The 15,525-nt window shown below is 39.9% G+C and overlaps 1 protein-coding gene across 6 annotated transcripts in view; it reads left to right on the top strand.

The window, feature by feature from the left end:
- The window catches only part of PTPN13 (protein tyrosine phosphatase non-receptor type 13), a 126,489-nt gene that overhangs the window by 53,467 nt on the left and 57,497 nt on the right, over positions 1 to 15,525 (top strand). For all 6 annotated transcript variants that reach the window (XM_055727792.1, XM_055727783.1, XM_055727788.1 and 3 more), the window contains exon 7: positions 6,940 to 7,503. In XM_055727792.1, coding sequence (XP_055583767.1) covers positions 6,940 to 7,503 — 564 coding nt within the window. The remainder of the gene's footprint in view (positions 1 to 6,939; positions 7,504 to 15,525) is intronic.

Raw genomic sequence — 15,525 nt, 5'->3', positions numbered from 1 at the left:
ATAGCTGGGCGGCCCTTTTGCCTTCTTGGTACCAAAAAAAAAAAAAAATGGCCCATAAACCTGAGTGGGAAAGAGCAAGGATGCAGTTGTCTTTCCTGCAGAGTTGCTGAGGAAGAGAAGAGGTAAAATGTTGCATTTACAAAGTGCTACTTGGCAAGGTTCACTACCACTGTTCTGAACAAGATGTTTGGTTTCTAGAGCTATTTGGGTTTTGATAGAGGGGCCATCTCGGTCCAAAGCAGAATGCAAATTGTTTTACAGGATTTATAGTTTGGCCATTACTTTACAGTGCTTTTAACAGTCTTTGTGTCCAGCTCATTTCTTCTTTCACAAAGAATGCATTGTTTTAAGAGTACTTCCATCTGAAACTTGGATTTTCTCAACAATTGAAAAAAGTAAAGGAAAGGAGGAGGTGTCATTCCAAGTAGCCAACACAGTCCACATCTGGCTCTGTTGTTTTCTGTTTGGGTCTTGGCCTGCCCCAAAGGAATTGCAAACCTAACTCCTCTGTCAGCTACCCACTAGTATTTGAGAAACTTAACCACATTGTGTTGGGATAAGGATTTTTCTGTCATTCTGCGTTTTGCACAAAGATGATGTGGGAGATGTTTTTTTAAACTCCTGTATAGTAATTTCCTCTTCAGATCTTTCAGTCTGGCAATGATGGTGTGGGCTTTTGTGCACATGCAGGCAATCTCTGTGTCTCTTCCTTGCCCTGCCACCCCTGTGCTGTGTGTGTGTATGGATATATCCATAAGCTTTGCTGAAATGGAGCTGAAAAAGGTATTGTTTTCTGCAAACAAAAGGGGGCAGTCAGAAGAACTTTAAAGAAACTTGAGCTGAGATTATTCAGTAAAAACATACACAGTATATCATGGCACTGACAGTGTTTGCACTCACGTAATATTTGATTAATTTGCCTGTATGGTCAAGCTGATACACAAGTTATTGCAAACTGACTGAATTTAGTAAGGACCAGATAACAACTCCTTTGCTCAGAGGGAAATCAATTAATTTACTATCAGTGTGAGTAAAAGGTGGTTTGTAAGTGACACTGTTGTCAAAGAGAGTGTAGTTGCATTCACAGCTGAAGACACCAAACGAAGAAGGAAGCAGATCTGTGGTCATTTAGCAAACATAACATCTGCCAGTTGAATGTGTGTGGAAAACTTGATTTTCATTTTAGCACCACAAGGGAATTTTCATGTGAACTCTTGGTGATTAATTGCTATTTTTATTGTATATATTCCCTCACTATACTTTGGAATCATGCAATTACTATAATTACATTCAAATTATTTAGAGTAATTATAAATAATTGCATTAAAGTAACATCAAGTAGAGGATAAACACCCAAGGGTGATAAATGAAAATTAAGAACCCAGATGCTTTTCAGATGAGCATTAAGAAGAATTTAGTTCTACAGAGAAGTAATTGGGGAAGGGAAAAATGTGCCTTTTGAAGTTACACATATGCTGTAGTATCTTAATTACTAATGGCTTGTCCTGTCACCATCACTGAGAAGTACTTCTCTGTCTTACTATACTGGTGGGTAACTGAGCACAGAGTAGCTCTGTTGTGATCTCAGGTGAGATACTTTGTTTTTAGTGGAGCCAGAGTACTTTAGAAAGGTCTCCAGAGTTTCCATTACAAATAAAAGGGTGTTTTTTCTTTTTTTTTTTTTTTAAAGGAAGGTCATAACATGGCTCTCCGTTAAAATTTAAAGAAATAAAAGTTCCATTATGCAGTTTCCTTTTGATCATAGAATCGTATAAGCTAGAAAAGACGTTAGAGATCATCAAGTTCAACCCTTAACCCAGGACTGCCAAGTCCAGCACTAAACCATGTCCCCAAGCACTACCTTTACACGTTTGTTAAACACCTCTAGGGACGGTGATTCCATCACGTCCCTGGGCAGCCTGTTCCAATGCTTGACCACCCTTTCACTGAAGAAATTTTCTCTAATACCTAATCTAAACTTCCCCTGGTGCAACTTGAGGCTGTTTCCCCTCATTCTATTGCTTATTATCTGGGAGAAGGGAGCAACCCCCACCTGCCTACAGCCTCCTGTCAGATAGCTGTAGAGAGTGATAAGGTTCCCCCTGAGTCTCCTTCTCTCCAGACTAACGAACCCCAGTTCCCTCAGCTGCTCCTCATAAGACCTCAAACAGATCAGTGTTCCTGCCCAACTTGGTGTTGGTTGCAGACTCGCTGAGGGTGCACTCGATCCCCTAGCCCAGATCACAGACAGAGACACGAACCAGGACCGGCCCCAGCGCTGAGCCCTGGGGAACACCACGTGTGCCCGGCCGCCAGCTGGATGTGGCTCCATTCCCCACCCCCCTTTGGGCTCGGCCAGCCAGCCAGCCTTTTACCCAGCCCGGAGCGCACACGTACAGGCCATGAGCAGCCAGCTTCTCCAGGAGAATGGTGTGGGAGACAGTGACAAAGGCTTTACTAAGGTCCAGGTAGACAGCGCCCACAGCCTTTCCCTCATTTGCTAGGTAGGTCACTTTGTTGTACAAGGAGATCAGGTTCATCAAGCAGGACCTGCCTTTCATCTACCCCTGCTGGCTGGGCCTGATCCCCAGGTTATCTTGCATGTGCTGCATGATGGCATTCAAGACAACCTGCTCCATAACCTTCCCTGGCACCGAGGTCAGGCTGACAAGGCCTAGTTTCTTGGATTCTCCTTCTGGCTCTTTCTGTAGCTGGGCGTCACATTGGCTAACCTCCAGTCTTCTGGGACCTCCCCTTGATAAATGATGGAGACTAGCTTTTGCTTCTCTAATTTTCTCCTAGTATAACCACACAACAACCTTGTAGTCCTCCAGAGTTGCCCACCCCTTCTTCCAAAGGTGGTAAATTCTCCTTTTTCCCCCCGAGTCCCAGACAAAGCTCTCTGTTCAGCAATTGTTAGTTGGATCTTTATTCTTCATACATAGTTTTACTGGTAGTTCTTCCCTTCAGTTTTCCACACATTTCATCATAAAAGCTGGGGGGAAAAAGTTGATGGACAAACTATGTATTGGCTTAATGAATTTAGACTTGTGTATGCCATTCAACTGAAAATACGTGTATTAAAGAAGCAAATATGATTCCAGTCCGCTCTGTTCTGGAGGTGTACTGTTAGTTGAAAGGCAGACATATGAGCCTTGTGCTGAAAGAGACTTAATGCAGTCCTTTGAGATCCTTGATCTAGGTAATGCTGAGGTTGTGTGTTGGGGAAGTCTGGGGGAAAAAAAGTGAAAATATCTTAATGGTTGATTTTGTGACTTACAGAGTCTATAATGGTACTTAAAAAAAAAAAAAAAAGGAGGGATGAGGACATATTTAGGTTGTTAAAAATAGAAGAATTGGCATGGGCCGATTACTGGTTGCCTAATACAATTTTTTCACTGGTACCTGCAATTGAATTTCTTCTGTACTGAGAAGTCTTTTCCTTGATTATTGACTTCTGCTCTCCAATGCCAAGAGCAGCAAGCTTTCTCCATGGGTATAAAGTATGGGTCTAAAAGCTCTGTGTTGCTGCTTTGTTCTAGTTTACATTCTCAGGATGCCTAACTTGAGCAGGCTGTGCATCCCTTGCCCCGTAGTCTCTTTATCGTTCTCTGAGGATGATTGTTAAACAGCTCATGTTGACATTGTGAGCCAGTTTGGGGAGAGCTTGTTGAAATGATGTTATGTAGGGCAGGAGGGGTTTTGCAAAGGTGAGAAGTGCCAAGACTGGTGAAAAGCACAAGTAGGAATGAGAAGAGTAATAAAATTCTCTTAGACATCTTCATCTTTCCTTTACAGTCTCAAGAAGAATACTAAGGCCAGCTGTAGATTCCTTTTGGTACTATGTTAAAAACTCACGTTGGCTGCATAAACTAATGTGGATATGAGTTAGACCTGTAGACATCTCCAGGCAGCAAAGAGGAAGATCAGTGTAGAAGTGGAATGTCTCCTGTACTGCTTCCTGATGGGACAGCTCATCTCCTGTCTCATCATGCAATCAGCTGAATGAGTGGCAAAGCTGTAACGATGTGTACTTTCCCAGCCACTGCTGATGAAGTAGTGTTCATGGCATTCACTTTTCCTCATGAGGAAGCCCCAGCTGGGTGGATGACTTGAGGAATAGAAAGCATCTCTTGCATGCCAAGGCAGGGAGCTTGTGTCTTCTGAGCCTTTGCTTGAATTAGAAGCAGCTTCTGTTATGTCTAGTCTGGATGCTACAATTCCATGGAAACTAGTTTTGGTGAAGAGGATGCTCCTTCCCGTGTAGCACTTTTTTTCACTGGCACCCAGACCTTTTCACTGCAGTTCTCACCAGCGTAGCACAGATATGTTTATGTCTCTGGGAGTGCTATGGCGAGGATACCCACTGGTGCTTCAAGTATGTTGTGGCTTTTTTAACTGGATGTGATCCTGAAACAAGGTAATGTTTCAACATGCAGAGACATAAATGATCTTTTGAACCAGGAATGTTCTTCTGAGTCATGAGCAATGATGTACCAAGTAATCCTGAATTTACAGTCTTGGTACTATGTTGGAGTTGTGGCTGCCTCTCCTTGGTTTTCTGATTTGTTCACCATTGTTTTGTTTAGTAAGGTCTTGTGCGTGTAAATACTTCCAGTGTTGAAGAGGTAGGTTGTTTTTGCATTTAAAAAAATGCGTGAAAACAGTGTGTAGAGGAGGCTGTTTCAGTTTTTTCTGCCTAAAATTATCTTGGAACTCATTATTGGGAAGGATTCTCAGAGCTCCTTTTGATTTGCTTTTTGGTAACCATCTTAAATACTGCAGTATTTTGGGTTTTGTTTCTCTCAGAAATGACTTGCGTTAAAACCGTGTTTAGGAATGTCTATCTGTGAAGTGCATGTACATGAATGTGAAGTACGCGTTTGCAGAATGGATATCATTCCACTGCTTTAGGTAGTGGGAACTTCACAGTGAATGGCTATTTTTAAAAGTCTGTGTGATTATTATATGTAATTCAACAGCTTTGAGGGATGTGTAGTCTGAGAATAAGATAGTAATGTAAGATTTACCTTACCACAAATATAATTATGTTTACTTGAGTTTAGGGTTAAAGCTATATTTGTAAAATATGAAGTAATGCATCACATCTTTTCAGAAGATTTTCATTCTTATTGGCAAAGGTTGGGGTTTTTTTATTCACTTGGCTGGAACATGTGGGAACTGTACAAGACACTTCTTAGAAAGTCCAAACCTTAACATTTTGCCATCATGCATTTGTGTGTTGGTAAGAAGTAAGGGGCAAAACACCTGTTGTAAGTTTAATATCGCAGAAATAGACATTGAAAGCTAACAGTCCCTTTTCAAGTAGAATATCAAGAGTGGAAAGGTATAAAGCCATAAGCTTTTCAAAGCATTTCTGAGTATAATTGTGAGCATCCTTAAAGCAGTCTGTGAAACTCAATTTGAAAGGATGAAAGACAAGGTAAAGACCTAGTAGCAGGAGCCTACTGTCTAAGCGCGGCTGTTGATTTCAATTGCCTTTGGAAGAGCAGCAGGCAGCACTACAGAGGCATCTTTGAGGGTAGTAGATACAACGCAGTAATTTACTTGGAGCTCACGACTGCTTGCTTTTGTGAGGATGTCTTCAGGGCTGCTGTGTCTTAAAAGTTGTACATGGTAATATCACAGCTGAGAGGGAGCTACCTCTAAGAAAAGCATCACATGCCATACTGACTCTTCCTGAGTGAGCAGGCATTGCTTAGGCAACCCAGCATGGAATATTTTTAGTTGGGTTTTCTTGTCCAGAGTATGATGATGGGGTTGAGATTTCCAATCTGCAGCGTACACATTACATTAATATGACAAGGTTAAACGTCATCTTTATAATAATTTTTGCAATGTACTTGGTCGGTTGGAGTTATGAGTAGATTATTGCATGTCTGATATCTACATTAGACCTCGGGGTTTTGCAACGTTTAATAGTGCAGAAGCATTGAAAAATTTTAGTTTGCTAACAGACAGTAAGTAGCAGTTGGGTAGTCTTTGATACTAGTTTTTTTCTGGGATGTTACTCTTACAATTCTTTTACTCTGATCTCAGGAAGTCTTAAGAACATGAAAGATAAACTGGTAGGTCATCTGTTATGTTAAGAAATTTGATTGTACTTACCAATGTTTAGTACTCAGTTTTGTAAAATTGGGCTAATACTTCAAGAAAAATTTATGCCTGAGGCATACATGGTCATCACAACTTCTTGGTGACCATGTTAAGATATTCTTCAGAAAACACATATTTCATTGATGCTATTCCACCTCTGATAGTTTCTTTTATTCTGGAAGTAATTTCATGGTAAAGGAGAGGGAAAAGACACAGTATTGGCAGATCCACTTATTAACAAAACATGGAATGTACAGGCTCATACAATCACTTTGATCTTAGAAGCTTTGTTACTCTTGTTTTAGAGTATTTATCTGGAGAGACTGTCATCACCAAAAAAAGTCATTAAAGGAAGATCCAGGATTTTTAAAATTCTTAACTACACAGTCTTTCTCCTGACTCCTTAAAATTCTTAACTACACAGTCTTTCTCCTGACTCCTTCTACTGACACTACTGCAGCGCATCTGTAAGTCTGTGGAACAAACGTGGGTTTGTCATTAAAAATTTTAGGTGGTGTCTTCAGGTGTGAGACATGAGAATGGCTCATTTCAGATTGATCATTAAACAGTACTTTTGGTGAGAGTCCAGACTATTTTACAGATAAAGCTAATGAGAAAACAACTTTCAGCATGTATGTGATAGTTTAAGGGGGTATTTAATGTTAATGCTGAACTATAGTAGGCCATAATTTTTTCTTCAGCACTTCAGAAGTAAAAGAAAATATCTGTCAGATACGAAGCAGTTTGAGTTCTGCCTTTGTTGACTGAAGCAGCCCTTTAAGTAGCACAAAGTTACATATATGAAATGTCTCTTTATTCCAGGAAAAACATTGGTGGTTGATGCACCTGATGGACACAAAGCTCACTTCTCTCAACAGACCACGCTTAACAAAGGACTTAGCAAGTCTATGGGATTTCTGTCAGTTCGAGGAACACAGGGCGAGGAAGAGTTTTTCCAGGGCATTTCCGCAGATTACAACTCGGGACAGGAAGATGTTTTCTGTCCTCATAGATGTAAAACCAATGAGTTTGAAAAAAAAGGTCACCTCCATACAGATGTCGCTCCCAAGCGGAAAGTATGGGCTTCCTCCACAGATTTGCTTTGTCCAACTGACAGGGCAACTGAGAGGGACCATGCTGGAGGCTCTCATGGGTACAACCATCAGTGTGAAACATTTACAGTACGGACTTCTACTACCACCAGAAACAAGGAAGCAAGATACTCCGATGGGAGCATAGCACTGGATGTCTTTGGACCACAAAAACTGGACCAAACACGCCATGTGCCTGAGACATCAACTTCTGCAGCAATATCAAATGCCTTTGACAGAATAAGAGAGAGACAGAAGAAGTTGCAGCTTCTGAGGGAAGCTATGAATGTAGAAGGTTAGTAAAGCTTTTTCATTTCCTGAGTATTCTACTCATTAAACAAAGATTTCTTTTTATGATAAATCTGAGTTTTCTTGTAGCAGCTCTTAAAACTGCAGAGATCTTTGCTTTATCATCTTTTTTTTAGATAAAGTGAAAGCATTAGTACCTCTTGTTGCCAATGAAGATAAATGTGCTCAACCAGATTGCTTACCTAGTGAAAATAGTTGATCTTTATAAATCAGCTAGTATCAAGTTCATCAACTAAAATTAGAAAAAAGAAAAAACAGCTGGTAACAGCCAACTGTCAAGTAATTTTCCTTGAAGGAAAATCATCATCTCCAGCTATTAGAGAATAATTTATACTCCAGAGGAAAAGGAATAATTTCATCTCAGATCTCTGTGATTTTGCACTGTATAACTCTGGACTTAAGCCCTTAAATAGGAAATATTTTTTTGTACTCATGTAAAGATCTTTACCTCAGTGGGAATACTTGACAGCAAGTTCCATCAGTTAATTGAAAGCATGCATGGGGAGAAAAAAGGTTGTTTTATTTGTTCTCTGGAAACTTATAAAATGGTCTTTATGCAGAACCCTATAAGGGAACTGCGTATTTCGTTTGCTTGAAAGTGTGACTTAATTTCCAGGGGTTATAAATTTGGGACAGTGGGATAGAAACTGAAAGCAGAGTCAGATCCTGCTTATGATGGGCCAGAAGGCATAACTTAAGTCATCTAAGGTTTATGGTAGAAGAGCTGTATGTGCAGAGCTAGCAGAGTCATTTGTTCAGGTGCATTCAAAATCCATACAGCTGAAAACTCATGGCTGCCTGTCTGTTGAGTGACAGAAATAATTGTGTGAAAATAAAACAACTTATGCTTCCTTTTCCTGCACTGAGGTGTAAACACCTCCTTATTAAGAAGAGATAAAGCCTTTATCCTGGTTTAATTTCTCAAAATGCCTGTTCATGCCCCTTGTGGCTGTCTCAGGAGATGCTTATATTGCACTTGGCATGGGAAGCCAGTTCTTTTTCTCCTATGCATGTGAGCCTTGTGCTCCAGAAAGGAAGAGTGTTATTGAAATGGCATAGGCAGTTTAAAAAGGTACTGTGATTTATGGACAAGTTGTACAGACAAGACAGTTGAAGGGATTTTGTGCTATCAAATTAGCATCTTTCGACGAGGGTTACATTATAACATGGAGTGAACACAGATGGAAATAATACTGTGGAGATACCATTGTTTATCTCAATAGAAGTTTACCATCTGTCATTATCTACTGAGATATCCGATGAGGTATGGGGAAGGTTGGTTGGTTTTTGGTTTAAGAGTCTGAAATTGAAGGGGACTATCTCAAGTATATGAGTCAATTCAGATCTTTGAAGATAGGCAGCTGACAAAGTTTAAGAGAAGGCCACTCCCTGCATTGAGAAAGCTCAATAGCCTTGTTGTTCAGGAGTGTAGCTTTGTGTAGGTTTGTGTTGCACAACAGCAAAACCAGAAGCTTGGCCAAACCCATTGATGAGCAAGAGTTTATCATTCTCATTCAAACAGACTGGGAGACAGCAGAAAAAATAACGTGCCCCTGCTATGCCAACTGAGATAGTTCAGATGTGTGAAACTGTTCAATTCATAAAGGCAATGGGTGAAAGTGCAGTCAGACTGGGAACTTGGGCTAATAGTCATAGGAGCCGAGTGACAAATCTGTATAGAGAGAATTGAGGCAATAGCTAATGACTCACTGCCCATCCTTCTGAATTTACAGTCATTACTTGCTAGAATAAAAAATGAAGGTACTTTCTCAACAGGTAGGTTGGTTGCAATGTTCTTGTCTTCTGAGTCTTCTGCTTTCAACAGAGGAAGGAGGTATGTTTCACTCTTGGAAGTTAGGAGTGTGTGCTGTGCTGTTCTATTTTAGGCATGCTCTTTTTTATTTGTTTTTGTTTTGTTCCGGTAACTGCTTGAAGAAAAGTTTTGGGCCAGAACCTAGTTGTGAATTTTTGATGAAAGCCAGTGTAAAGGATATTTTAGTAAGATGGATGAGGAATGTTTTTCCACAAAGCAGTTAGTTGCTATTGTGTTTCACAGGGCTTGAGAAGCCTGAATGGAAGTAGTCTGTCTGTTCCGCTTTAATGAGCGGATTCATGAAAACCTTAATACGTAAAGTCTGCTAGTCTGTTAGGACTTCTTTCCCTTTTCCTTTTTCCTCTTTTTTTTTTTCCTTGTTCAGTGTTCCTTATCTCCCATCTTGTTGACAACAGAGAAGTCCCCTAGACCTTTCATAAAAGAGCTTATTGCTAGCTTCATCTGTCAAAGGAATGAAAAATACAGTCTGTTACAAGTTTTTTGTGCATTCCCATTGCATGCAATTTTCAAGCACTTGAGTAGACAGATATTTCCAAATGTCAGACATTATCAAGTGTATGTGGAATTGCTCTTCTGACATAAAACTAGCCTAGCTGAGAGAGATGAGCAACTGTGTGGAGAGCTGTGGTAAAATGTCACCTATCTTGATGAAGATTGTGGTGTCAATTTCTTGGGTAGCACTTGATGCAAGGGTATCTTGCTGCCTGGAGCTGGTAGTCACATAGCAAATAGGTGGGCAACAACTAGAAATGGAGTGGAAAGAAGTCCACAGAAAATGACAGCAACTGCTACTCTTTCTCTGCATGAGATACAGCATGACCTCAAAGGAGAGGTATTTAAAGGAAAAATGGGGGGAAAGAATAAGGTATGTTGAAAGCTTGTGTAGTCAGGAATAAGGGTTTTGTTCAGCTTGAGGTGGAGGAATGGGCAAGGAGTCATGGAAACAGGATTGGTCGTTGGGTTTAGTAGAGAGGACACAATGTACCTTCTCTCTGGCAGATTTGGGGATATTTTCAATTTGGTTGGGTCCAGGTCTAGGTTACAGTTAAGTCTGTGTAAGCTGTAGTAAGCCTCTGATTTTGGCTATGTGGTGTTTTTCAGTTTTTGAATTGTGAAATGGCATTGGACTCTCTGCGGGTTAAACTTTGCCAGATAAAACTTCCCTTCTCAAACCACAAAGGAACTTAAATGCCATGTGGCTTATTTCTTCTTTAACTTATTTTGGGTTAAGCTGGCAAACTTTTGTTATTCATAAAACCTTAAGGAGCTGACTGTCTTGGAAAAAGAAAATGTTTTCATGCACAGGCTTTTGTGTGCCAAGCTTTCACTCAGAACAGATTTTTTACAACCCAAATTACAAAAAACATGAAAAGTAGAGTTTATAGTGGAAAGAATGAGAGAGTTTTAATTACAACTACGCTGTAATAGAGTAGTTTGTAGTGAGCTGCAGACCATCCAAACTGCACTATAATCTACAGTTGGAATATCTTGGATTTAGCCTCACAAGCCTTCCAAAGACAGTGTCTTTGTAAGTGCCTTGCTCATGAGCTTGCTCCTTTGTGTGTTATTCTGCTGTACAGTTTCAGGGTTGAAGCTGTTTCTTTCTTTCATGAACAAAGATGATTGTTCATGATTAGGTGCTTAGCCGGGTGGGGGCAAGGCGAAGGGAAAGAGACTGCTATTTTGACTTTGGGTGTAGCCAATTCTGAACACTAAGAACAGACTCCAAAAATACGTGCTAATCTTGCCAAGAGATGGGAGAGTAAGTTCTGCATTTCCACTGTTACTGTTCATTCTTGTTTTGATTATGTAGGTTTTGTGAGCTCAGGCAGAAATGTTTAGAGTTGTGAAGTTGTTAGGTGTTAAACCCGGGAAGTTTATCTGTATCAGGAGAGCAAATTTTGGTTTTGTTCTTCTGAAACTTGGGAGTTTGTTGCTTGGCACCAGCCGGTAGTGTCCCATTTTAGAGAGAAAATAATATTCTGCCTTTTACGTTTTGCAAGCCTACGTTGCCACTCAAGAGTATGAAAGAGACATCTGTTCTCCCTTGCTTGCAGCTTACTTTGCCTTCTCACCCACAAAATTGATTATATCTTCTGAGATTTATGAAGTGTAGATACTCTTCAGTTTTCGTATCTCAAGTCTACCTTCAAATGGCATGATAGCAAGGCAAAGGCTGCAAGATGGTAGCCTTGTTTGAATCTCTCCCTTTTATTTCCTTTGGCAGCTTCCCCCACCTTGTTTTGAGTGTATGTATAAGTCAAAGTGGATTGGTTTATGTGTTACTTGAGCAAATGTGCATTCCTCTTTTTTATATGCAGCTTTGCTTATGAGGGTGTTGTAAATGAGATGCACAAGGAAGCAAGGCATAAAGATTCCCTACGTCCTGGTGGAACAGAGGAGCTGAAAACCAGTTAGGAGAGTAGTAGTATAGCTGCCTGTGGGTTAAATAGCAGACAGGGAGGAAAAAGAGGGGAGAATACCAAAAAAGCTGATCTTGCTGAAGCTTTGGAACACTGAGTCCAGGGGTGAGGGAATGGGGGTGGTGGTTTGGGAATATTTTCAAGCCTTTGTTAAATGTTTTTGCAGTTGGGAACCATGTGAATCCCAGAGCCTCAGGTTGTGTTTATCCATCTGTCTTTTTACCTTTGGTTTTTGCAACTGAAAACCCAGATGATTAAGTCTCTTTTTTTGATGTTTTTTTGTTTTGTTTTGTCCACTTATGGTGCTCTGCTTCATACATTCAGCAAGCAGAGGAAGTAATGTTCCCTGTTTTCTGGAGGTCGGTCTCTGCCTCCTAAGTCTTCTGTGTCTTTTTCTCACAAAACAATGTTTTCATTAGCTGTACTGAAGATCCATCTGGACCCCACTTATAAAACTTCCATATTATGACTGCATGTGTTTGGGTGGGAGTGATGGTTAGGGATACTCTAAATGTCCAGATTAAAAAAAGAGAAAAAAAGCTCTTTTAGTTTGAAGCTGCGTTTTTGAATAAGGGAAAATTTCTGCAGGTAATCGGGCAGCTGTTGGTAGTAAATTTGTCCCAGCAAATTAAACCCAAGATATTTGAATTTGGGAGCTTCTATAGACATGGGTTAAATGGGAGATTGGGTTTAGGGCAAAAGAGGAATAGTTGCTTTACAAACTTTAAGGTCAATGAAGTGTGCATACTTTCTTTTTCTTTTGAATTGTATGTACTGGGTTCGCATGTAGGCTAAGCAGAGGAAATGAGTCATGCACAATGGTATGTATATCTGTTTGCATGTGAAAGCAAATTAAGGCTCAGTTTACACTGCTTATGATCATTGTTCTGCAGTATGATTTAAATTCAGTGATGGCAAAATAGATTCTCATGTAGTTGGTATGTTTGGTAAGGATAAGGTTCAGTCAGAACAATGTTCAGAAATCATATTAATGAAGCTGAAGGGTAGGTAGACTAATACCATTTTAGAGAAAAACTTCCAGTTTTTAATTTTACTGAGGCTACGGAAGCTGGCTTTTCAAGGGAAAAGAAATAAATGCTTGTGGGATTTCTATAAAGTACAAGTACTCTGGCATCAGCCACCATTATTGTGTTCTGAATTACGTAGTTTAACATAAGGTAGTAAAATAGCTCTTACAATTCCATAATTGCCCAACAAAGTGGCATCTGTTTTGTCTGCTTTATAAAGCTTTCAGCAGCTCACACAGTCTGGGATTATCAATTTTTGTCAACACATTACATTCTCAGTTGGATAAAACATATAAATCGAAAGAAACAACTTGATTGGCCACACTTTCAGTCTGTGGCCATTTACAAACCTTATTCTGGATGGTATGATACAGACCCAGAAAAAAAGGGTGTCTAAGTACAAGACACCCGAGTTCTTACCAGACCCTGGAGTTGCTGTTTTTAATCTTGCTGTTTTCCTTTCCAGCCTTGCTTTAGAGATCTGTGTTTTCTGCAGTTTTACAAGGCTTGATTTCTTCCTGTCACTCAGATCCTGCCTAGACCCTATGCATCAGATGTCCATTAGGCTTTCTAGGGAATCACCTGGATGGCTGGTGACTTAGGTTGCATACATGCTGCATGAGTGGTGGAAATCTTGTAAGATAAAATGGGCCTGCTCCCCTGGAAGGCGAAAGAATTTGTTTCCCTTGTGTACGTTAGATATGAATCCTTACCAGGGATTTATTCTGGATCTCTACAGCCTTCCTATTAAACCTCTGCTGCCTTGCATGAGATAATTCAAGTTTTCTGAGATGAAAAGAGGAAAAGGAAGACTAAATATGATGCTAACCAATTGGTTAAACTCTGGTGAAAGAAGCAAGTATCAGCCTCTAGTCCTAAAGGACAGTTAATGTGTTTTAAAGGTTTTATAGTAACACTGGTATGTAATAGACACCCATAAACCTCAAAGAGCAAACAAGGGCTCCCTCTGTGTCACAAAATTGCCCATTTACCTCTGCCATTTTCCGTGTCCTTTTCCTTCTCTGTACAGCCAGTAATAATTCTATAATAATGTGTGTTTGAAAACCTTTGTATCTAATGCAAATCATGTGTTCAGGATAATGAAATTCCAAGCTGAATGTGGTTCTCTGATTGATGTTGGCTGAGATGAGGCTTTCTGTAAATTACTTGTCTGGGCTTGCATGTCTTGCCTTGCATAAATAGTGTGTTTTGTTATTTTATGCTGCGTGAGGTGCCTGTAAGCTTTTACTCTGCTGGCTTTGATACGGAGTTTGAAAAAACAGCACTGCAGCACTAAGCAGCACAAACACAAATTCTGATTGTAATGCTTCATTCATCTCTACATTGTGGTGCTACTGTGTGTTAACTTACATTACTAGTGCAAGTTTTATATATTCATTTTAGTTAAAGATTCTTCAAACATGCTTAAGCTCAGGTTTGGTTTTCTACTAAGGTATGGAATGACTTGAAGTGTTTGCTAAGAGAGTATAATTTAAACAATGAAATGTTAAGAAGGGTAACTAATAGAATAATTTTTGCTACAACGTGCTTGATGTGTCGAGATGTTAAATCAGTTCTGAATTCTCTCTTCAGTTACCAAAAACATACTAAAAAAACCAAACCAAGCAAAAAACCACCACCAAACAAACAAACAAAAAAAAGCCCAACAAAAAACACACACAAAAAAAGAAACAAAGCAGCAAACCAAGGCCATTCAAATATTGTAGGGAAAATTGTAAATATGGGAGATGAGTTGTTTTATTTGTCATCTTTAGCTTTTATTGATGTAATCTTTCAGTTTCTTCCCAGCCAGATAGGCTAGAAATTTGTCCTCTTTTTTGAAACTATTGTGTGAAAAGCTTAACTTTAACTTGATTCTAGAATTGGGACTTTGACCTTTGGAAGCCACTTCTTAATTATAAGTTTGGCTTGGACATGATCCCAAGTGCCTTTTCTCAAGTTAAATCCTATTACAGTTTGTTAGAATTGAGAATTTGCGGAGGAGAGGAGACAGCATAAATTATTTGGGTAATTTTGCAAGTGTACAGTAGTCTCAGTGTTTACAATTTAACTGAATGTTTGCAGGTCTGCGGTACATATTCTGCCCATGCCCCAGAGAAATTAAGTTTGGTTAAGAGGAGGTGAGGTGCTGGGGGAATGTGTATGGGGTGTACATAGACGTGTATATACCGGTAGAGAGCTGGAAGGTGGTTGCCAAAGAGAAGATGCCCCATCAGCAAACAGTTCCCATCTGTATGTATTTTCATCATCATATATATGTCTGTATGTATTTTCCCTAAACTAAGCAAAGAAAAATCTAGAGGATTTACCCCAGATTTCAGGCTGTAGGTTCTTAATTGCCTTTAAACTTCTGTCCCTAGGCAGAACAGGCTGAGAGTCCTTGATACAGACCCATGTGGAAAGGTTTTAAAATGCCTCCAGAAGATGGGAGGAATACCTTTGCTTGAGTTATTGGGATAAGTTTTATGGTCTTGCTTAGGGAGAAAGATATGTGACAAGAAAGGAGGTGGTCCCATCTCTGTCTCTGCTTGTGAATGCTGGAAGAATAGGTGTAAACCTAGCTGGACCTCACATGGAGGTCTGCGAAAACCTTGAGATAAGCAGTGATTGGGAATCTTTCTGTATGTTTCTTGGCTCATGATCCTTACCCCTTGGCCTGCAGCAGGATGCCAACTTCTGCTAACAGGGTGAGTCAAGAGCAC

Source organism: Falco cherrug, chromosome 1 (genome assembly GCF_023634085.1).
Source record: "Falco cherrug isolate bFalChe1 chromosome 1, bFalChe1.pri, whole genome shotgun sequence".
NCBI lineage: Eukaryota > Metazoa > Chordata > Aves > Falconiformes > Falconidae > Falco > Falco cherrug.
Note: the sequence above shows the minus strand (reverse complement) of the source record. Positions and strands in the feature narration are given on the sequence as shown.